Raw genomic sequence first — 24,935 nt, 5'->3', positions numbered from 1 at the left:
CTCAGGCTCTGCCCGAGCCCCGGAGCGGGGCCGCAGCTGCCCGGCACGGCGGCCGCTGTCCCGCGGGAGCCCCGAGGGAGCCCCGGAGCAGCCCGGGGGAAGCGAAGCCGTCTGGTGCCACCTCCCGGCTACGCCGGCCCAGCGGCCCTGCCGCGCTCGGAGCTCCTCCACGGGCTGACACTGATCTCGGGGTCATTATTTCTAGGCAGAAACTGGTAAAGTAATATTAGCGCCCCAGAAGTATCGTTTCTGCTCCTTCCCCCTTATACTTCTGAGTTGTGCCTTTTTAATGCACATAAAGAAGCATCATAGAATCCTGTAGTGAAAGCTCTCTTATTTTCATAAAGCGCAGAGAGTGGCTGTGGCTGCACTACTGGGCAATTACTTAACATAATGCATCGCCAATAGCCACGGGTTAAGTGGGAGGAAAGAACTTAGGCTAATTTGGTGCTTTTCATACAGCTGAAATTAGAGCTGAGCTGCTAACAGCTGAAGAATCACCCCCACTATCTGCAGTTGATGTAAATGTGGATTTTTATTTTTAAACAAACCTTTTCATTAAATCTTTCTGGGCAGTGACTAGACTGTGTGGCAAGATGTGTATGTTGTGTAGTTTTGCATAAATGTGTATTTTGTACCAGCTGATGTAAAAACTCAGTTTTTTGTCAGACTTGGGGTATAGGCCCAAGTAACCACATACAGGGAGCAGAAGCTTCATTTTAGCTGCAATGCAGCAATTCTTTCAGAGCAGGTCTATCTTTTGCGGAATTAGAGACATCATTAAAACGTGTATCTGAGCAGCCACAAACAAGGGCAAGGACTGTTTTCTGTCTGGGGAGAGATGAAGGCAGGGGAGGCGCAGCAGCCAGCCCTGCTGGGGTCCCACCCCAGGCAGTGCAGCAGGCACTGCTTTGCTCAAAGAGCAATTCAGCCCAGTGAGTCTCTGCTCCAAGGACTCTGTAGAGCAATGGGGGGAGCACAGGAAGATGGTACCAAATAAATAAATAGCTTCTTTCCCATCATCCACCATACTTGATTGTGTTTTTTTTCTTTCTTCTCCAGCAAATAAAGCAAAGGGAAGAGACCACACCAGAAGATGAATCACACTGTCTTGGCTAACTATTCCTGCTAAGCTTGAATAGGTTTGCAAAACAGACATGTAGAACCCAAGCAAGAAGGGTGAAATAATTAGAGTTGGAATGTGGGGCTTTTGTCCCTGCTGTAATTGTCCCTGGGCCAGATGAGAAACATTAGACATCCAACAGGTGATGTTTTCAGATGAAAGAACTGAACAGTTCCTCCTTTCTCTAAAGGCTACATACTTTTCCTATCTAATCAGTGATACAAAATGGGGAGGTGCTGACACAAGCAGGAATAGCCGATTACCTCATCCGTATGGCAGCAGGTCTCCCTTTAAAGTGAGCAATTAATTGTGAGTTTGGGAGGTTTTGTTTTGCTTTTTAATTCTGTCTTCAGTGCAGGAACCTGCAGTCACCTGTCACGTACGTTCTAGTCTTATTTTACATCTACATTGAGGCCGAGCAAAATATTATTTGCTACTAGTCTCTAACCAGCTCCACTGCTATTCCTGCAATCAAAACAAATGTAAAGCAAGTAACTCCAGTTGCCAGCATTTTTTCACTCATGTGGCTTTGATTTAAGAACTTAAGGAAGCTGAATCACCACAGCTAAATGTAACAGTGTGTACATAACCATGAATAGCAAGAGCTTCTTGTGAAAAACTTAAGAGCATTTCTTCTGTTTCCTAGCAGAAAGACTGGCTATCCCTATGTGGGAAAAACTGTAATTTCACAGAGGTGACCAGCAGAGCTGCAACAGAACTGTTCAAAAGAACCTTTAAAGCAAGTGGGAAAGCAACCCCCTACAATGCACTGATGTGTTTCTTCTGTCTCGTTCAAAGTACCCTCCCCCAAAAACTGTGTAATGGCTGTGGTTTGTTTTGTTGGGTTTTTAAAATGTATATTGTATAGTGAATTTGTGTCATGCTTTGCTTTAACAGTCCTCTGGATTGTAACTGCCAATAAATTTCATCTATAAAACATTATTAATCCCCCAGTTGCACAATTAAAGCGCCGTCATTAACTACTGGCCACACTGTACCATGTCAAGTTAGAGAAACTGAAGCTACCACTAAAAGGTGAAGAGTGACTTCAAGTGTAACTAAAAATGAGTTGCTTACACTTTCCATGCTGCACAGGCTTGAGGCCTCAGCTGCCAAGAGCCCTTGCCCACTCTTCTTTCTAGGGAGGCCCAGCCTGGAGCTTCCCAGGATCCACAGCTGCAGCACATTTCAGCATGGCAGATTTGGCCGCCTCCATTTACACTTCTGTCACAAGACCACAAGCAACAGGGCAGAGACAAAAGGGTGCATGTTCCTTTCTTGAGGAGCTGGTGTGCTACTGAGATGAGTAATACCTCAAGGTGATCATAAAAGAACAGTAAAGTGCCAGCTGCGGGAAGTCAAGACACTTCCAGGATCACCAGATCAAGTCAATGTAATGATGATTTCATACTTAATTTAGAAATAAATTAATACCTTCTTTGAACAGTATTATGAGCCAGCAGTGAGCCATAACTCATACTGTTGGCTGCACTGGACATTTCTCTGTTGAGGAGTTTGGATGAGATGGAGCCTGGCCTTGAACTCTTGACTTGGGGCCAATTTTGTTCTAATGTCACCATGCAAACCATTCATTTTCTGACATGGTCCTGCCTTTCCTAGTCTGACATCATAGCATACTTTTTACTCACTCCCTGCCCTTTTTTTGGTGTAGATTTCCTTTCTACCAAAATATTTTGGCATTATATCATCACTCTTGACTATAAACCTCCCGGTTATGCCAGCTAACAGGGGCAGGAGCCTTTTCAGATGGAGTCCATTTGTGTCTGATAGAAGTGAAATAATTAAAATTTCTCCCTCAGCACACATCTCTTAAGGCAGGTATCTTCAGAAACCCAAAAGCATGTCTTTCTCCTTGTCTAAAACATACATAAGTAACTACTCATCCTAAAATAGAAATGAGAGGACCCTTGTATAGCAACCCAATTGCTCTTATGGCAGCAGATGAACAGTGGCTAGGAATACGGGACAGGTAAGGTTATCACCAGTTCAATGTTCATGTGAGCACAATCCAAGTTTAGCTAGGACAGTATTTCTAAATGAGTGAATCCTGAGATTCACATTTTGTACTTGGTGCTGAGTAAACAAATGCATTGACCTGCATGCTATGAACTGTAACTGTGCTTTTGGTGATCTGGCCAGGAAACAGCAGTAACAGTATGAAGTAGGAATTAGGAAGGCTCAGAGGGGAAATTGTTTACAAGGGAGACAAGGTGGACAAGAAATGAAATTCCAGCTCCTGAGTTTTTTCTTCTAGATAACTGCTACTGTTTGGAGCCATAAAGGTCAGGCAGTCCTTATGCAGCCATGCTTCCTGCACTCTCCTCCCACTCAAGTGTCCTGCACTCATTCCTCCTCCCCAGGTTATGGCTCCCTCCAGGGTTGGAGCTGGTTCTGGGCAGGCCCTTTGCCTCTTCACTCTCCACATCAGCTACTTCCATGCCTCTGTGTTTGACATTAATTCTGGACATAGAGATCCCTCTCCATACTGAGACAAGTCCCCTGAAAATCTAAGTTGCTGGTCTGAATTACCATTTAAGGCATTAGTCATTTAAGGAAGCTTGTCAGGATCACCAGACAGCAATAATATGCTTCTTAAATGCAAACAGTCTCCTAAATAAAAAAATAGTCTTCCATGACCCATTTTTCTCTCTGTTTTAGCTGGATTTTCTGAGGATTGAACACAATCAGGATCAATAAGACAATGACACAAGTTTAGCAATTGCTTTGTGAGATTAGGTTAATATCACATAAAAAATGGTTCTCATATTCTGCACACAGACAGGTTTATGTAAAATATATAAACATTTGTCCAAGTTGTTACAGATTGCATAAATATGGCATTTTTACTGTTGCATTTACAGATGTGCATGTACAATGATGTGCAAATAATCACAATCTGATTACAATCTTTGAAAGGTACTTGAACTTTGCATCCAAGTAACGCAATGAATGAAAAATGCCCACCAAAGAATTTAAATAGCAAACTTATAACATGGTTTAAATTCATAACAAATTTCAATGTCTTATCAGTAAAACTTTCACACATTTAAAATATTTTGTATTCAGTTTATTTGTATATGTCAAAATACATTTTTTTTCCAAAATAGTGGGTTTTGCAACTAGTTTCATGCAGATACAAGGTCTGCTCAGTACTACCAATAAAATCAATATAGCACAGTAGCCATTCATTTTTTAGATATAAAGAATAAATAACCTAAATATAAAACACTAAAATATTAGAAACACGTATTTAATCATTCACAGGCACCCAAACTTTACCAAATATAATCCAGAATATGCCTAACTGTCTTGTAACAGAACTCAATATGTTGCAGCCATTCAATTCTTTATGTTAGCATAAGACAATGGAAGTCCCTGTGGTTCAGACCCACCTCTCATACAGATCAACTACAATAAGATATCTCAAACTATCCGTGTACCTTTAAAATCAAAAATCCTGAGCTTGGTAGTAAGAGCATAACCTTACATCTTCAAAAAACCAATCAACAGAGAGAGGACATCATGTCTTCCTTACCAAAACATATCCCACCCCTGTAAAGCTAACCCTCCCTCCCCCCCAAGTAGGCAGTAGGACACAACCTTTTTAAATGAAGGGGTACAAATTCACATTTAATATAGTATACAATATAATCCATAATACAATAGCTACTACAAGCTTTACAATGTACAATTTGTTTTAATGGCTGATCTGTTCAGTGGTTTTAGGCAATAAACTATGTGCCAATAGGATGTCATATTTTGAATGGTTTAGTGAAAATATAAAAGCTGTTCCTAACAAAAATGATCTTCACTTAAGTACTTTTTTGTTTTTAAAGGCCACTGAAATGTATAAAATGGTCTGACACGGTGTTATCAAATTGGATGCCTTCTCACATGGCAACAACAGTGCATATAAACATTATTGTGAGTGTAATGGGTTATGCTTTTCAAATGATTTAGTACATTACTTTGGCTAGCACAACAGTTTTGGACAGCACTCAGATAAATATAGGTATGTGAAATGTAGTGAAGCAGTTATATTTATGCATTTTTTTATTATGGTGAACACTATCAAATGAAAAAAAATGGGACAAAAAGATAATAAAGTTTTTATATAGTTTAGACCTTTTGTAAAGATAGGGCTCCATACAATGTACAATGTCTAAATTCTTTATACCATAAAAATTAACGAACTTTGTTAAACACACTATTCTGGATAGCCTAATTTGCATTAACAGACATTTGCAATAGGGAAATATATTCAAGCATGCCACGTGGTGGTCTGAAAAATCAAACCAGTACACATTTATATATACAGCATCACTCAGTACCTGCTCAAATGAATGTGACGATTACAGGATCTAACGTCTTTCACTACAAACTTCTTTTTTTTTCTTTTTTTTTTTTTAAAGTGACCAATAAAGGCAGAAAACAGGACTCTTAAAATATTTCTAGTTTCAACTGACTTTTAAAGCATTTTGTATAGGAAGTAAATGCATATTGCACAAACAGTGAAAGCAAATGTTCCACCAAACATCTCTGTTCCAGGTGGTTGGACAACACAATTCTAGTTAGCTACACAAATTATGTAATTTAAAAGGGTGTGTGGTCTCTGCAAATGGTAAAGCTGTGAAAACACTGTACAAGAAAATCTGGTACACGAAAAATTAGAAGGGAAAAAAATCCAAACTTAAAGAAAAACTGAGTATAGGAAAAAAATGGGAATTGTGGCACAACAAAAATGTTATTGAGTAACTGTCGTCTGTGAGAGCTGAAAGCTTTTGTTGATGTAAAGTGTTTATGTACAACTAAGGCTTACTGGTTAAATATCTGAGGCGTATCTGGCCTTGAATACTTTCCTTATTATGCTGTGGCTGTAAACAAGATTTCTCAGTCATTTTATCTTCTCAGCAGCTGCATTTTAACAAAACAATGATCTTGATACAAAAGAACACACAGGTAAGAGGGTGTTTGGCAGGATATCTGAAAATGACAGTCTCCGAAGGATCTTCCCACACTTCCAGTGACTGCCATACCATGGTCCACTGGAGTTATTAGTGATGTGCAATACCATTACTTGCTGCTGTAGTAAACCTTTTATTTGGAAAGTTTGCTTATAACTCTGATCAAGGCCCCATTTTCATCTTTTAGCCTCTGGTTGTCTGCCTTCAGGTCTGGTAGCATCTATGAAAAATGAAACAGGGTGGTTATTTGCTGTTACAACCCAAGAAAAAGCAGCAAGACTAGACAAGGACCGTGAGTAAAAATCTTTATTCAGCTTAATTATCTTGGCAGTTCTCACACTTCATATCAGCAGTTCAGAAAAATCTCCCCTTTTAGCATGATACATTTAAGGGTTAGAGATTAGAAGTTTTCATTTGCTTCAACTAGATGCACTAAAACTCAGTGGTGCAGATGACCAGCCTCTGACAAAAGCATTTATAGTAGCATGAGGAAAGTAATGAAATACTTCAAATTCCAGGGGGGAGGAAGGGGGGCAGAGGGAAATTAACTACCAACAATTTAAAGAGGCTTGTCTATACTGCACTTGCAGAGTTTCAAAAAAACATGCTGTGGCTAAGCATCTCTACCACTGTGCCCTTGGATGATTTCATCCTGATCAGATACAGTGTGATTCAGCTTGTTAGCTCATAGCATTAATCCTCCAACCACTTCCAAAGTCATGTTGAAGCACACATCCTGTAATTTGAGATCATGTCCCTGAATAGCATAGTTCACACAAGATCAGATCAGAGCAACACCAGGCTACACACTCAGGCAGACAGGTTAGGGATCGGCAAGTTATGGCTGCCAAAAGAGATAGGTGACACACAAGCACAAAAGCTGCAAGGCAGAAGCCAAATGAGGTGAGAGTTGGACAGGATCAGATAGGAAAGGAAGACAAGTCAGGGCACAGAAGTTGGTACTGGGAGAATTCAGCTTCCAGAGAAACCAGAAATTATCTCAGCAGTTCTCTGTATCTACATTCACACACTGATAACAAACGACCTATCACACTCACAGCTAAATTACACCTATGGATTCTAGCAGGGGTTTCACACAGGAGGTAACACCTATTCCTGCACAGTGGTTACTCAGTAACCTCAAGTGCAAGTGTATGCAGGAAGTTCAGCCACCAACCTACCTGCCACCTGTTACCTTCCTCTTCATTATTTTTTTGGCACTATTTATTTTCATTTTATTTAAGCAAAATTATACTTTCAATCCCATTATATTCAGAACATTATAATGGAATAGAAAGAACTAAGAAGTTTAAAAATGCAGGGTCAGTTAACTGTGCACTAGAGGTTTCATTTCTACATTTCCTGTCCACACTCACTTCACTGAACTGCAGACTCTTTCAAAGTGAATCTACTGAGCTTGTAGATCTCCCTGTAGTTTATTTCCCTGCAAATACTAAAGTATGTGAAAGGAAGTTGACAGGAGATGATAAGAAGAAAAAAAGGTGGTTTCTACAATTAAAGTAGTCAAAAATCATTCAGGTATCCTTGATTCCAACTCTGTTTTATGGATGAGCCAAGGGAAAGCCACCGAAGTTGAGCTCTTCAGAGTCACAGGGAAGCTTTTGTTATAGCCAAGTGAGAGCTGTGTTCTGAACAAAAAGAGCTGTAAAATGCTGATTACTTTCAAAAACTATGTAAATATGTTTGAAATTGGGCAACATGAGTGATCTTTTTGCAACTGTCGAGCATTATTGTTCAAGTCTAAGCTGTAAAAAATAACTTGTCCAAGACAGGGGTCATATCCAGACAACTTGCATGTGTCTGCAAAAAATGGAACAGACATTTCTTCAGGCAGACCAACCAAAAGCTTTTCTTCCTCCTTTCCATTCTGCTGCAGATTTCATACCAAAGGTACTGGGTGAAACCACAACAACCCTCATCTAGCCATGCACACGGAATCAAGGCAGTCTGGTTTTGTACTGGTTAAATAGGCACCTTGAGTAGCATTGTGTGTGCATTCCAATGAAACCTCAAAGTAAACCCAGGAATGACACAGTCCTCTTTCAACTTACTGAGCAGAAAGAGAGGTGCAGCCCAGAATGGTTAATTACATAGAGACAGACCCACAGAGAGGCAGATTTTCTGGTGAACTACTTTAACAAAATCCACTGTTCAAAATTAGAACTTTAACATAATCCAGTACCATTATATATCTGCAAATCTCTGTAGGTAGATTTTAATCTTGATTCAATTAATAGGTAGAATAGGTCTTAATGAAATATTCTCTTTTATTGTGAGTCTACTAGAGCATAGGGGAAGACTTGTAAGAGACAAAAGGGTTATATGACAAGATAAAATGGCATTGAGTTGCACTAGGAGAGGTTTATACTGCATAGTAGGAAAAATTTCTTCACCAAGATGGCTGTCAAGCAAAACTGCTCAGGGAAGTGGTGGAGTCACTATCCCTGACAGCATTTAAAAGATGTGTAGATGTGGCACGCAGGGCATGGTTTAGGGGCCATTGGACTGGGGCACTGGTTGGACTTGATGATTTTGGAGGTCTTTTCCAATCTAAATAATTCTACATTCTGTCAGTATCAGGAGATTCATAAGAAAGGATAAGTAACCTAAAATACTTACACTTCTCATCAATACTAATCCCCACATACTTTAAACAAATCTCTTGGAGCAGTGCATTTCTATGGGTACTCAAACTTCTCGTGAGGTGACACCATACACCTTTAATGTCAAGAGGGAGGAAAAAGGGCCTTTGTAGCAAATTCAATAAAATTACAGTAACACACTGCACTTTGAATTCCAATTTGCTTCTCACTAAAATAGCAAAGTATCTTCCTGTGGTAAGATTCGATTAAAAATGCACTATTTTGTCTGTCTGTATCATGACTAGCTTTGCAGTATTATAATTTAGCAGTATTATAACTTTGCAGTATTATAATTTAGCAAATCATGATTCAATAATCATCTGATATATGTGGAGCCATCTCAGATCTGTAAAGTAATAATCATGTCTGTGTTTGCTGGAGGATTTACCAGTTTGTACATACAAAACAACTTGATTAATAACTATTACAAAAGAACTGCTCAGGTACCTGCTCAGATTACTCAGGCACACTGCTATTGTTAACCTAGCACCATACTGTCAAGGCTCCTGATGTGTGTCCACTGCTTCTCTTTTGCTGGTCAGGCTACTCAAGCTCCACAACCACCTGCCGCCATTGCAAACTCCTACTATGGAGAGGAATACTGAATGGTTTTCTCTGATTAACACCCCAAATGGCTTACCATGGTTAAAGGAATGCCACTGCTAGCAAAAAAAAAGACAGTATGGATATGTAGATGTGGACAGCAGTCATTAGATTAACTCAGCTGTGTTGAAAAACCACATTGTTTGCTGAGGCAGGTGTAAGATGGACAGCCCTAAAGGGACTGCTCTGCCTCCTCATGCAGCAGTGTGCTCCTGCTGCTTTCTGCACAGTTAATGTAGTGATCCAACAATACTGGGGTGAGATGGATCAAGTACTATTATGAACAAAGGGATTTGTTTTCAGCCAGGTCAGCGAGCTGACTTCACTTCCTCAGAAGGGTTAACACAAGGGAGCATTGTGGAATGCAGGGCCTGGATGAGGAACGCCACATCCTAATGTTAGTCCAATTCCAGAAAGACACCAAGCAAAAGGATAAACCTCTTCATTTCAGGCCTCTTAGTGGGGAAAACCCGAGATCAGATTCTCAGCAGAATGCACGCTCATCGCGTTCCTTTCCAAGTGGGAAGGGGGGTAGATGAAAAGAAGCAGTTTAGCAAGAGTCACTGTGCAGAAGGCTGGTTTGGTTTTTTCAACTACACATCTTAAAAGCTCACTGTAAACTCCAGCCTAGACAATTGTCGTACTTAAGAGGAAAAAAGGCATATAGATTTGGTTTAGAATGAAACCACATTTTATCCTTATGTAAGTTTTGAACCTTCAATGGCTTTCTGTAACATCCCTGAAATAACACTAAGAATAACAGACCAGCATTGTTTTCCAAGATGAAACTCAAAGCAGTTCATACTCTTATCAGAAGGGATCTGAACCAATCTGACACACTAGGCAGAGTTTGTTTGGTGTCTGTGATTTTACAGTCCATGCACTGTAGGACTCTCATCCACACTGGGATGCCTATATGTACAGCAATATAAACCAATGATCTTAACTCTGTGCTAGAACTGCTTGTTTTAAATTGTCTATGTAAAAATAAGGATTGGCAAGACTCAAATGGGAAGTTCAAGTGAAAACAGTAATCACCTTGAAATTCCAATACATTTCTGAAAAAACAATACTTTAGTCCCCACTGAAACACTGAAATACACAAATGTAAGAAAAATGGTTGCTAATGTAGCCATTCAGGAATGCACAGTATTGAAACCGGTTCTCAAACACTCTTTTTGTTGAGACTAAATTTTTATCAACTCTATGCACTTAAACCAAACTGCAGAAACAAAGCTCAAATCTGAATTTCAATTTGTTAGAAACTAGAGGCAGATCTATTTGAGCATTTACACAAACATCAAAACAAGAGACTGACTTTAGTGTATCCTCATGCAAACCCAAATCCTTTCAGTTGTTGCCAAGATTTTAACATGTCAAAGGTCTCCTAGATCCTTGCCAATTTATTTTCAAGGACAAGCTTCAGTGCTAGCAGGGACAATACCACACCACTCCAGCACATCTGCAACACCTCCAGCTTGTACACTGGGCACCATGCTTTAGCTGTAGCCACACCTCAAGAACCGAGCAACACTGAGTCAGTTTCTGACACACAAGTGTTAATAGTAAAACTCTGCCCAAGCACAAACTGAATGTCAACACCTGCCTGGCTAAACAAAGGAGAAGGAAGAAATTACAAGTCCAGAGAGCGCAGTTGCCTACAGGACCCTGACAACTTGGCAAGCACTCGGGTCAAGGCCCTATTCTCAGTCACCAGTCGCTCATTTATGTGTTTCAAAGATTCAATCTGCTTTATTTGTTGCAGCTTCTGCAGGAATCAAAGAAATAGGAGTGAAAATGAGAAAAAACCCCACATGTATATTAGATGAGCAGAACTGAAAGAAAACTTAGAAGAAACAGTCCTGTTTGAAGTAAATAAGCTGCTGTGAAAGGAAAGCATCAAACAAGTGGCACATTCTTGAAAAGCAATCTAAGTACCAGTAGTGATTAGTCACAGCTTTCCAAAACAGTTCAGGATGCATTAACAATGAGAGCTATTCCTGGAATTCTTCACTTAACATCCTAATTGCACAAACTGAATCTCCTATTCAAAACCCTGTACATAATAACACGTTTAACAGACACTTTTAAACAACTATGCAACAAACTATGGGAAGAATATTTAATCTTTAATTCAAAACTTTCACTTCTTGCTTATTGAAAGCAAACTTTTGGAAAAGGGAATATATCTGTATTCTCTATTTTTATCAGAAGCCCTGCTTTCCCTAGAAGCTCACATCCTGTCTTCTATTCTTAGGCAGACCATTATTTTCCTCTATCATAGTTTGTTTTTTCTGTATTTCACTTCTGAAGACCCTTCAAGGAATCACGGACGTTGTGTCCTGCCTCACAGCAAACTATTTTGGCCTGAATCCAAGGGAGCCAGAGGCATCAGAGTTGCTGTTCTGCCTGTCAGCTTCAATTACTTCAACAGAACCTGGTGCATGTATTTTAATGGAAAGTATTTGGAAGTTTATGCCATTTCCAAGCACCAGAGGGAGCTCAAAAATGAGCTTAAAAGGAAACTTCTTATTAAGCAGTACAAATTTGACAAATATCAAATGTCAAAATAATGGTATTTTCACATTCCACCAAAATTCTATGAATTTTGTAGGTCATATGCAATGTTTATATGAAAGGACATAATAGAAAATAAACCTACCCAAATTCTCACCCTTCTTAATGATATCAGAGGGTTTAACATTGATAAAGACTGGTTAAAAAATGCAAACAAACAGAAATGTAATTTATTTTAAAAATAATATTGCTTCTGAGATTCACTTTATACATAGGTGAAAAAAGCAGAAATCAATATGGTAAGTATCACTCGTCAACAGCTTAAATCTACCTACTGCATTTTCTAAGTAAAACCTGATTCACACTACACAAACAAGAGATTTTCTATCAACATTATAACATGCCATCTAATTAATAAAGAGCATGAGATAAAGACTGAAACAACATTTAATGCTTAAATATCTATACAAGTATATGCTACCACTATTTAATAATAATGGATTTTAATAATAGTAATTATAAATAAAACTAAGGAGTAAGTATCACATCAAAATTGTAGACTGCTATTCCATCTTGATTAGCTTAATATATGTTTCACTCTAAGCACCTCTGAATGTTTCTTGTTAGCCATGAACTCAGCACCTTCTTCGCAATCGTACCCGTACGCTGCCTGTGCCAGACCACAGCTTTGCTACAAGCTGTGTGACAGGAGTGACTCTGACATGCAGCTGTAACTTAGTTATTCTCTGGTGAAATTACAGAAACCAGTAATACTGGTATTTTATAATAATAATAAAATACCAGTAAGACTACATGTCTTACTGACATAGTAACACACTTTGTAACTAATAGTGTACTAATTTACTTACTTTCAGTTCTTCTTCCATTTCAGATATCCTTCTTTCTAGCGCCCTTCTTTCCTAAATCAGAAGATGTGTGTTAATGCTGAACAATACAATGTTTTAAAAATTACAGCTTGTAAATACTGTGGTAACAGTGAAATACTTCAAGTTTCAAAGATGATACAACCAAAAGCATAGTGTGGACAGAAAACTTGTGACGGCAGTGATACATAGAAATTTGGTCAATATGGAATTTTAATATCCAAAGAGGAAGAGATAGAGAAATTCATATGAAGTCCTACAAAAAATACCCCTTCCTTTTCACTAATTTAGAAAGGTTTTAAGTATACAACTTGTTTGGATTTATTTTTTATGAGCTAGGTTTTTGTAAGACCTTAATATCCAAGAAATGCAGAAAATTATCAGAAACAAACAAGAATATTAAAAGATATAAGCACAAAAGCATAAGCTTTCACAGGCAAACAAAGGTAGCTGAAACATCTGTCTCAGCTCAGTGGGATCTGTCCACACTCCAAACTGCAACAGTTGATACAACTGACACTATAGGACTTAGCTCAGTACCAAAGAAATCTAGTTACATGAGATCAGCTGCTTCTTGAGAAAATGTTTCTTGAATATTTTCTGCATTTCTCGTATAGTTTAATTTTCCTTTTATTTCCCTTTTTACTTGAGAAGCAGGAGAAATTATCCTTTGTATAAGAACTTGATTACACTGACTATATAACAAGCCAGCTTATGGAAAGTTAGCTTAGGGTTTTCTATACTACACTGCAGTCTGCAGTGCAGATACATTTTTATTTTGTTTAAACCTATTTTTCAACACATCTAACAGATGAGCAATAGACTCTGGGGTTTACAGCTTGATTGCTTGCTTTCCTGTGTCAGACGATGCAGTGTATCTCATTTAGAAGCAGCTGCAGTTATCAGTACTCTACATTCAGATTTTTTTCCAGAGGGTGAGAGGCAAAAGCAACAGATTATTGCGAAGTGGACATATGCATCTGCATCCAATGGTGTTATGCAAACAGCAAGCAGCATTGACTGAGTGTGTAAAACTTTGGTTAGATCATACCGCCCAGTAGATACTGACTCTTGCCGGACACCTTTCAGATATAAATCATTTGAATTTAGTTTAATCACAGTGCAGTTATACCCCAACATTTTCCCATTATAGCAAACAACTTTAATTTTTATCAAAGTAATAAATATATTACTGCAGTTGTTACTACTTAATGTATTTAACTCTTTCAAAATAAGACTTTTTTATAATGACTGTAATGAACATAAGTACCAGTGAGTTAACGGGTTGCAATTAACTAACAAAAATACCACACTGCCTTACAATACTTAGAATTTAATCTGTTACCTACTAGTTTTACAAAATAACATATATGATGTGTTCTTATATTAAGCAATATTCAACAATTTCTTCTATTACCAAGAGAAGAATGATCAAACAAATTTCAAAATTTCAGATGTCTAGAAATTCTTAATACTTTGAAAGCATTTGCTTAACTAGCATGTTGAACTTGTCTATTAGCAATAGAAACCTATTCAGTAAAATCTTTAACTGACTTTTTATACTTCACATTATACAAAATATACAAATAGACTGGTATAGGAATAAGAGTCTTTGTAGAACTGTTTTGTCCCTATTATTTGAAGCTATGCTCCTCTTTCACTTGAACTGCTTACTCTTTTAGGAACTGGTTTGAGGGACGCCAATGAAATAATGCACTGCAGTGTCACTGAGAAAATTTGCCAGTTTTATTTGATTACTTCCTGGACTCAAAGAAAGCATTTGAAATCTATGAGGACTAAAATTTTATTATATAACTCCTCAACTCTGTAAGGTCTGTTAAGGAACATTTGTAACTCACAAAAAAAAAGAAAAAAATCAGACATACACAGATATACACATATGAAAAACTGACCCCTCCAGCACTATACAATTTTTAAGAAGCAAAACCAGATGTATATGCCTACATATACTTGCATAATCAACAATACAAAGAAATACACCTCTCCACAATTCAAATTTCCAGCTGAAGAAAGAAATTGTTTAAGGGAACAATTTCTTGGGAAAGAAATTGTTTAAAGGCACCTATATTTTACTGCTTTCTCATCCAGACTGAAACCTCTAAGTTTGAGTTTTGGTTTCAAGTCTTATTATCATGTCATACAGACTTCTGCAAAGGGCTGGTTGCATATTTGGCAGAGTGACAGGTTGTTAAAGAAACCCTCATTTTTGCTCATGTATTGCTAGGACCTTGCACATGTGCTCTCATCTCTACCCCCATCCCCATGGAAATAGCCCTTTCTGGTAAACAGTTTTCAAATGAACAATATTCACAATGTATCACAAAGTCACATCATGGAAACCCACTTCTGAAGGGTGAATTTAAATAAAATTAAAAGCCAGTATTTTCTGAATTTTACTACTGTGCAAATCTAGGCCTAATATATACTCTCATTTTCTTCACTGAAAAGGTAGGTTTCAGCTGGAAAATATCACAGTCCAAAGATGCTTTCAGCTCTTTCTCTGTTGGCTTTTTTTTTCCTTACAATTTTTCCTCACTACTTTACTTTTCCCCTCTCCTCTTCTCTATGTAATTTATATAAAAAGTCTTTAGGTTTATATTTTATTTTAGTGAAGTCATATACATGGAGAAGTATACTTAGAAAAGGTCTACAATCTCTCTTAATTTTTACATTTTTATTGTTACATTACACACTAAAAAGGTGTTTTAAAAATTATTTTTAATGCTGAATTCAATAAGCTTATTTTTAGAGATCAGCTATTGATGACTAGCAGCTGAGAATCCTGCTTCAGTCACATTCAAAGTGAAGCTTCAGATTTAAACAATAATAACAAAAAAAAATCATAAATATATTCCTCATTTAAATTCCTATCTGAAAAAAAGTGGGTAATTATAAACAAGATTCAGATGTACAAATTTTGTGTAAACCCTGTTTCAGCCATACAGCACCTAAGTTACAAACATACATCACTAAGTTAATTATTTTATCCACTAGATTTAATACTAATACATTTAGGGAAAATAATATTTCTGAAAGATATTTTGCTGTTGGACCGAATGCCTTAAAAAAGTGCAAGACTTTCTAAAAAAGCCAGTTGTCATAATGCAATGGCCTGTTTTGGGAGAAAGCCAAGCAGTAACTCAACACTGAAATAATGTCTATCTATGCAGCACTCCATGCATTACCTATGAACCCCCACAGTAATGGATACAGCTCCATCTATTAAATTATAAATGTCCACTTGTGTGGCCATGCTAGCAAGCAAGAAACCAATTAACTGCTGCTGAAACCCTTCTACTGATGAAATCACTGTCCACACTAGGATGCCAAAAAAATTAAAGAGAGAAATATGTGCTAAATGGCAGCAATAAAGTGCAGAGACTATTAAGATAAAAATAATGAATCTTCAGGAAGTGCTTGAGAGCATTTCTACATCTCCATGTGCTTCTGTAAAGTCTGTTTATATACTGGACAGTTTTGTGTAACTAAAACTTGTTTTGTATAACTAAAACCTAGAATATTGGAAAATCAATACAAAAGGCTAGTAAATATTAAATTTACCAGGGATTAATAAATGTTTACCACATCACTTCTTATTGTCAAAGTCTAACTTTTTTTTCCAGTTTATCTCTAATGTGTCATTCCAGGATCAAGGGAGAAGAAAAGAACACATGGTGTTCAGAGTCATGAAGGAAGCCAAGACCACCACAAAATCAATGTAGTTTGCTTTACACTGCCATGAAACTAAACTTTTATAGGGCTGGATTTTAATTAGCATGAAATTGCAGCCTAAAATTATCAGGTGTCTAACTTCTGAAATAATTCCTTCAGTCTATCTCACATATGAATTCACTGCATGACTTCTTTCCCATTCAGTTTAGGATTGTCTCTGACTCTGATGCCCCTCTTCCTGCACTGCTTACTCATTCTTCCACTTTCTCCTCCTACCCCACTATCATATTCCTCTGGAAACAGCTACAGTGCAAGGAAAGAGGCAGATAAAGATAATTTTATATCATTAGCAGGTTTAAGGTCCCATGTTTCTGAGGCAGAAACAGCTATCTCATTACCAACAATAATTGGTGCCTCTGGAAAGCTCTAAGGAAATTAACTTCTCTGAATCTTGGAAATGTGTTAAAAGATGAGTCACAATGAATCTGTTTAATCCTCTGGGAATGCCAACATTGTTTTGGATGAGATGGAACAAATGGCAGATCCCTGGAGGGCAGCAGAGTTTAGAAACTGGTTATCATGAACGAACAGGCAAACTAAAGACAATTCCCACCTCACATTCATTGCCACTCTGAAACCTAAAATCCCCAAATCCTCTAAAAAATGCAAACTATAAGAAAGGCTTCTATTCCTGCTAAAATCTATCCAAACCAGGGGTTGCAAAACAAGCTAAAACAAAGCTTGGAGTATTTAAAAGCTCTTTGGAAGAAACTCACCCTTTTCTCCATTTCCAAGAGTGATCTGTCAGCAAATCTTTCTTGTCTCTGAAACACAAAATTGATGAAAACATTGACATGTGCTTTGACATAACACAGAACTGATGAAAAAAATCAATTAGACATTTTAATATTCTGTCTGAAGTATGTAATCAAAACCATTTTAAAGTATGTTCAGGGAAGTAACACTGAAATAAAGAATAAGCTGGATTTATCATGCACTTCTTTTGTGACCATCCCTGTTATTTAATCACTACACAGCCTTTGGCTAACAGGAAAAACACAGTATTTCTATCTAAAAGCATTACAAAACTGGCATATTTTAAATGTTCTTCACGAACATTTGCAGGGTATGCATCAAAGACAATTAAGTACACGTAAATTGTGATAAATGTGATCTGACAATATGAAACATTCTACAGCAAGAGCAGACAAATTTAGACAAATCTAACTCCAGTATGTGTGTCTTGTAAAACTGTATGCAGCACTGTTATCTGACAGCAGTTATTGGTAACAGGAATGCATTATTTGCTCTTCATTTCCAAAATAAAGCTACCTAACCAGCCAGGAAGAACTGGCAGGTTATGTCAATTTGCCATCAGTCCCACTTGTCAGTTTGAATATGAGCTTGACAGTGTAGAAAATGTTTACTCCTACCCTGCAAAAAAGCTGCATGCAGATAAATGCTGGCAAGAATCACTACTACTTAAGTAGGCAGGAAGCAGTCTCACATGTTTTGTTCACAGTTGAAGACCAGAATTCTGCACTCCTTTCTGTTTAGAAAGAGAAATTGTCCATTCCCATCTTTGGATAAAAACCAAAGCTGATGCCCAGTGAAGAGCAGCCCATAGGCTGGGGTTTGTCCCTTCAATTTTGTTATGTCTGGTTTATTATCTACATTGTTGGTTAAGTACATGCTTTTTTGTTTTCTACAAACCTGAGTGGTCTTCTCCAACTGTAGCTTAAGATCTGTAAGTTCCATGTTGGTGTCATGTAACTGTGCTTTCAGCTTTTCATTTTCAGCTAGAATCTGTTCATAAAGCTAAGAGAAAATATTTGTTAAAAAATCAGATAATGGTGAGATTAGCCAAAAAACTTCAGAAGTATGACTGAAGCACATGTAAAATTAAAAATACATTAACAGTCTAAGAAGTAAAATAATGAAGTTTAAAACCAGCAAGCATGGTAAGAAACTGTTACTAAATATTTCTAGAAACAAACAGCTTTGTATAGGGAGCACACAACTTACCTTACACATAATTAAGCCATCTTTTTTTCTTCTGACTCCACAGATTACCCCACCACAGTAAACTTTTCAACAAACTCCTCCTCTATTTTAAAACAATATCTAAACATATTTTTACCTCATATCTATGTAAGCTGGAAAACACTTAATAAAGTCTTCACATATACATACATCAGTTTTAATAATACCTTCTTATGATAAATACTATCATATTATTTTTTAAAATTTGACTGTATCTCAGCTCTTCCGATTTCTCCCTTGCCTTGAAAAGTACAAAAGCCAGAAGCTGCTTCATAATGTATATTTTTCCCCACTGTAGTGGTTGCTGTGCTTCTCCATTCTGCTAAGTTACTTCAGGCAGCATTCTGAATGCAATGTGAGACTACTTTCACACAATTTAAGAAAAGCAGTAATGAAATCCTATTTTTGCACCAAACTTATTGAATCAAATACCTTCTTAAAATCAGGGCTATCATCTTTTTCTAGTCTACTGCAGTATGGTTTTCGATCTTCAAGGTAACTCTGTGACCCTGATCGCCCCTGCGCTGAATCGTAGCGATCACCTGCAGACATGCTGAGCGATCCCGAGTCATATCTGTAAAAGAAAAGTTCTGGTTTTTCTTTGCCTTTGCAGCCAAGCTGAGACCCCTGACTGTATCAAATGTTTTAAGTTTGCTGCTACCCAGCTGTAAACAACCAAATGCAATTAGGTATTTTTGTTAGACTACCACTTCCTAATTTGATGCAAATTTCATTTTTACATTCTCCAGTACTTCAAGATTCTGGATGAAAATGTTTTCAAATTGCTTAGTCTGCAGAGTAATGCGTGCAGAGAAATATTTTAAATGTAATTAAATTATTTAATGCAAGCAAATATTTACATGTCTTAAAATACTTTAAAACTGGCTTAGATAGCTTAATTCTTCTTTATTTATAAAGAACATTAAAAAAAAAAAGTATATTAGTTTAATATTAGTCTTTTAAAAAACACTATATGAATGGCCTAGACGAATTTTAAGTTTTGTTACAGCAGCCAGGATTTCAAAACTATGTGTTGTGAATTCTAGTATTTCAACAGAAACAGCTGATGAAACAAATCTTTAGCAGTCTTTATCCTAATAACTCAATAAAACCCTGTATTAATAAAGTTAAGAGCAATTTCACACTGTTCACTCTTCACTAATCATGTGTTAGAGCAGTTTTATATAACAGATTTTCACCAATCAAAACATAAAATATTAAAATCACAGCCTTTGAAAGCTCAATCCAACCACTGGATTAAAGCTGAATTTGTACATAAACAACTTGAAATGACAGAAAGTGTAACAATTCTAATTTGTTTAAATTGCACATACCTTGAAAGGCTCTCACTCTGAGGTGGGGAGAGGTAAAAAGAGAGAAAAAGAATGGATTGGTGAATAATTTAATTAAAATATATAACAATCTGTGAACAAACACAACTAATCAGTTAGGTCAAATGTGCATGCTATCCACCAGTATGTATTATCTGAACTGTGTCAAGCTTCAATTTTGTTATGTCTGGAAAAAAAAATAAATATGTGCTAGAATGCACTTGACAAAACATGATTTACAAGGACGTTAACACTCTAAAAGTCTGGAGTGTCCTAAACAGTGGAGTTATTTCAGCACTTGGTGCATTCTGGGTTTGCTTCCTTGTTATCAAAGGCTTCAGAACAGTGTTCCTCAAAGTCACTGTTCCTTCTTTCTCTTCTTTAACATCAGCTACAATGTTTTGAAAATAAGGACTTCAGCCCAAAACAATATATTAAGATACAGGATCGCTGTTTCAACACAGTGTGACTGGAAACAAGCTACTACACCAACAACATAAGGAAGTACTTATTAGACTTAATTACAGTAAATTTTGTCCCTGTGGATTCACCTGGAATGAATGAACGAATTAATGAAAGCAATATAAAAAAATAACTCCTTTTAGTTGTCAAGCAAAACTTAATTAAAAGTAATGACTTAAGAGTGAGGGAGTGTCCTCTGAGTATTACATCAGTCATAGAAACCTTTTGCCCCTCTGAGTGGTCATTACAAATTCATTTTTTTTCCAATTATTATTCTAATCTTAAGTGAAGACATTTCAGTCAAGAAACTCTACTGACATATCATCACCTGGATGTCCTCCAATGTTATTCTCCTAGCAGTGGCTGAAACCTTCCCCACAGGTGGTTTTCTAGGGGGGCTGATGGGCCTTGCTTGGTTTCCTTTTATAGAAGGAAACTGTATTTTTTCAATGTACATAGGTAAACAGGCACATTCTCCACAATACACTCAATTTCCCCTTTGACATCTTGAAGTGTATTTACTGCACAGAGAATATCAAAGATATCAGATGCTATATACAGATGCTATAGCCTAACCACTTCTAACAAAACACTATTTTCTGTCAAGACCATAATAATGCTGACAATGAAGAGATTTTGTAGAAAACTGGGCAAACTGTTCTGGTGTTTCACCATAAAATCATTTGTATTGGAAAACACTTCCAAGATCACTGAGTCCAACCTTTGAACACGACCATGACCATAAAGCTGTCCTGTCCAGTTGTTTCTTGAATGCTTCCAGTGATGGTGACTCCACAGCCTCTCTGGGCAGCCTGTTCCAATGCTTAACTGCCCTTTTCAGCGAGGAAATTCTTCCTCATGTCCAACCTGAACCTCCCTGGCTCAGCTTGAAGCCATTTCCTTTTGTCCAGTCCCTGTCAGCAGGGAGAAGAGACCAACCCCCACCTGGCTACAGCCTCCTTTCAGGGAGGTGGAGAGAGGTCTCTCCTGAGCCTCCTTTTCTCCAGGCTAAACAACCCCAGCTCCCTCAGCCACTCCTCACAGGACTTGTGCTCCAGACCCTTCCCCAGCCTTGTTGCCCTTCTCTGGGCATTCTCCAGCACCTCAACGTCCTTCTTGCAGTGAAGGGCCCAGAACCAGGCACAGGACTCGAGGTGTGGCCTCACCAGTGCCAAGTACAGGGACACAATCCCTGCCCTGCTCCTGCTGGCCACACTATTGCTGATCCAGGCCAGGATGCCATTGGCCTTCTCGGCCACCTGGGCACAGCTGGCTCATGTTCAGCCACTGTCACCAGCATTCCCAGCTGCTTTATCCCTTGGGCAGTTCCCAGCCACTGTCCCCAGCCTGTAGCACTGCATGGGGTTGTTGGGACCAAGTGTAGGACCCAGTACTTGGCCTTATTGAACCTCATCCAGTTGGCCTTGGCCTACTGATCCAGCCTGTCCAGAGCCCTCTGCAGAGCCTTCCTGCCCTCCAGCAGATCAACACTCCTGCCAAACTTGTGTTATCTGCAAACTGACTGAGGGTGTGCTAGATCCCCTCAGCCAGGTCATATGGGAAAGTATTGAACAGGACTGGCCCCAACACTGAACCCTGCAGAATTCCACTCATGATCAGGTGCCAGCTGGACGGAATTCCATTCACCACCACTCTCTTGCCCTAGGCACATAGCAAAAAGTGCACATGTCCAAGAACTCTTGGTCAGTCAATTCTATACTTCGCCATTCCAGCCCAACACATTCACCCTTTCAATAATATTCATGATTTTGGGACTGATTTAGCAGTATTTCACTGTAATGTTTTTAATTCTATCAGAAGCACCACACAGAATGCTCTACCAAAATAATTGTCTATAGAAAAGAATGTGAAGTAATTACAGACGTTAGGATAATGATATGTACCACTGGAAGGGAAGGAAACAGGACTATGTAGTTACGTTAATGTGGCACAGAAAAAAAAAAGACAGCAAACCAAAATGGCACAGAATGAGTCTCTTAACTAAAATATTTAACAGATGTGTAATGGAAGCTTTTACAAAAAAAAGAAAGAAATATCACTTGAGGTTTATTCCTAAGTAATGAACATGATTCTGTAGTGTGCTACTCCAGGGTTTAGGTCAAAAGAAATACATTCTTCTTATAGTTCAGCTTATATAACTAATCCCTTTCAACACCTCTTCATCCCTCTGCCAAATACCTTTCTGTTTTCAAGAACTTTTCCCATCAAATCAAGCCTATTGTACAGATTTCCACTGACTTTTTATCAAGACCAATACTACTTGTTTAGGATATTTAGAAAACCATTTTTTTCACTGAAGAAATTACATACATTGAGCTCCTCAATTTTCTGTGTTTCCTTAAATTAACTTTGCATATTATTTTTTAATTATAATAATGACAGCACTGGGATTAATTTTCTAAGCTTTTAATTTGTGTGTGTATGTAATTTGCCATAATTTATCTGAAAATAACAATGTAGGTGAAATAAAAATTTTGCTGGGCAGAAACTGAATGCTTGCTCCAGTAACCTGCTGCATCATGTCCCTGACCTGTGTGTCAAAAATCGAATCTCCATTTTCTGGATGCTACTGCTACACAATCAGAATGGGAGTCAAAATGGTCACTTATGGCCACTGTTGATATGTAAATTAAACTGTAACAAAAATTTTACAACAAAATGTATCTCTTAAAAGGTAATGAATAAATTCTCTTTCTTAAATTACCTGAGTTTCTTTCTTATTTGTTCCTTCTTCTGAATCAGATTGGTGATCCTGTTCATTTTCATCACTCTGGTGAAAGAGGTAGGAGAGGAAAAATAATTAAAACTGTTGAAAACTTAGTAAAATTTTAATGCATTCTACACTTTGAATATGAAAATATAAGAGCAGAAGAATACTCCACAAAGAATATACAGGATATATGAAGAAAATTCTCAAACAGGTACATGTTTTCAGTACTAGAAGGAGATGAAACAATTTTGCATTTGACACATGAAAATCTGGCTTTTACATTACATATGGATCCCGTGACAAAGAAAAGGGAAAAGGAATAGTCAGAAACATCAAATATAACCTTTCTAATCTGACAGCAGTTCTTCAAGTTGTTAAATACATAATTACTTGCAATGTGCCAAATCAAGAATCTCATTTTTACATCTTTGGTACGCATACAACAGAAAAGATTTGTTCAGTAATTTATTTCTTTTCCTTAGATTGTGATTAATTCCTATTAAGTTATGGTTACTACAGTGTTCTATAATTCTGGTTAGCAGTATCAACTGAAAAAACTTAATTTTGATTTTGCTCCTGAAAGCATCAAACCAAAACCGAAGAATATTTAATTTTTTTCTAGAACAGTGAGTTACATATTGAATTACTCTAAACAATTCTCTATTTTAAGAGTACACTATACACATTTCATTTTGTTACAAGTGAAGTTTACTTACATCCTGAGTCCAATATGAAACTCCTGTAGATCGTCGTTTTTCTCTTGGTCTCCGTCTTTCCCTTATAGACTTAGGCTGTGACTTATCTTCTTCCTTTTCTTCTTCTTTTTTGCCCCCTTCTGTTAAGAACAACTTTCTCATTCACTGAATTATAACACAACCTAATTTTCTAAAATACTTCTTCTCAGTCTTTAAAATGCCCACAATAAATTCTTTTTACCTGAAATAAATTCACTGAAGAGCTTCTTACCACATACAGGGTTTGCTGTAACATACACTCCCCAAAACACATAGCTCTAAAATACCGTAAATACTAATTTCACATCAATAACCTAAACAGAATGTCTTAATGTAACAGTAATACAACACAACTTGGATTTACAATTCAGTTTTCAAAACTGTCATATAATAATTGAAGCATCTGTATCAGCAGATGTATAGAAGTACACAAAAAGAGAAGGTAACCCTTTACCACTCTTCCTCAAACAAGCTTTTTTTTTCCATACATCAAGGATGCAGTATTAAAAAAACCCCAGCTTTTACCAATCCTTCTTAGATGCCTCCTTTTCACCACAGTCCCCTCCATTTTTGCTGTAAGGAAGAATAAATTGGGACCTCCTAGATTAGATTATTACTGTATTACAGATATCCTTTTTCTTTAAAACTAACATAATGGCAATTGAAAATAGATGTAACAACTCAGGATGGTGTTAGCTACCCTATGTGTTCACAAGCAACTTGTGGAAAAAAAACCATTAAAAAAACCTGCCCAAACCAAAGTTCTTTGCTTATTATCATGCAGTTTGTTCAGCCTGATGTTCTTTTATTAAATAAAGAAATCACAGAATTGAGTCCAGATAGAAGAATCACTAATCATTAATAACTATCATCACTAGTCTCCAGAGGTAAATAAACACTTTAGAGTGAAGCAAAAATTAAATAGGAAAGAAGGGAAATATATCTGTGGTGAACATACACCTTTCCACATGTAATAAACTAGGATTTTACCTCTGGGATTTCAAATGATAGTGTATTTCTCCTCCAAATGTCATAACTTGAAAAAAACCAGAACCTGTGGTAGCTAATATTTACCAAATGAAAATATTTTCCATAGAAAAATCTAGCATGAGTTTCCTAGAGTAAGCATGCATTACAAAAGAATCATAATCCAAGTTTCAGTTCAT

The 24,935-nt window shown here is 37.3% G+C and overlaps 1 protein-coding gene across 3 annotated transcripts in view; it reads right to left on the bottom strand.

The window, feature by feature from the left end:
• Window positions 1–4,196: 4,196 nt before the first annotated feature.
• PPP1R12A (protein phosphatase 1 regulatory subunit 12A) overlaps window positions 4,197–24,935 on the bottom strand; it is a 113,591-nt gene continuing 92,852 nt past the window's right edge. The window contains exons 18-25 of one of the 3 annotated variants that reach the window (XM_058023705.1): window positions 23,752–23,870; window positions 23,030–23,095; window positions 19,846–19,862; window positions 18,944–19,085; window positions 18,182–18,286; window positions 17,245–17,292; window positions 12,761–12,811; window positions 4,197–6,328 (exon numbers count right to left, since the gene is read on the bottom strand). In XM_058023705.1, the coding sequence (XP_057879688.1) occupies window positions 6,242–6,328; window positions 12,761–12,811; window positions 17,245–17,292; window positions 18,182–18,286; window positions 18,944–19,085; window positions 19,846–19,862; window positions 23,030–23,095; window positions 23,752–23,870 (635 nt within the window). In that variant the 3' untranslated portion in view covers window positions 4,197–6,241. Of the gene's footprint in view, window positions 6,329–9,258; window positions 11,143–12,760; window positions 12,812–17,244; window positions 17,293–18,181; window positions 18,287–18,943; window positions 19,086–19,845; window positions 19,863–22,994; window positions 23,096–23,751; window positions 23,871–24,935 lie in introns of those variants that run through there. The other 2 variants (XM_058023703.1, XM_058023702.1) reach the window with 2 other exon arrangements.

Source organism: Melospiza georgiana, chromosome 4 (assembly GCF_028018845.1).
Source record: "Melospiza georgiana isolate bMelGeo1 chromosome 4, bMelGeo1.pri, whole genome shotgun sequence".
Classification (NCBI taxonomy): Eukaryota; Metazoa; Chordata; class Aves; order Passeriformes; family Passerellidae; genus Melospiza; species Melospiza georgiana.
The sequence above is the reverse complement of the archived record's forward strand: the minus strand, read 5'-3'. Positions and strand labels throughout refer to the sequence as shown.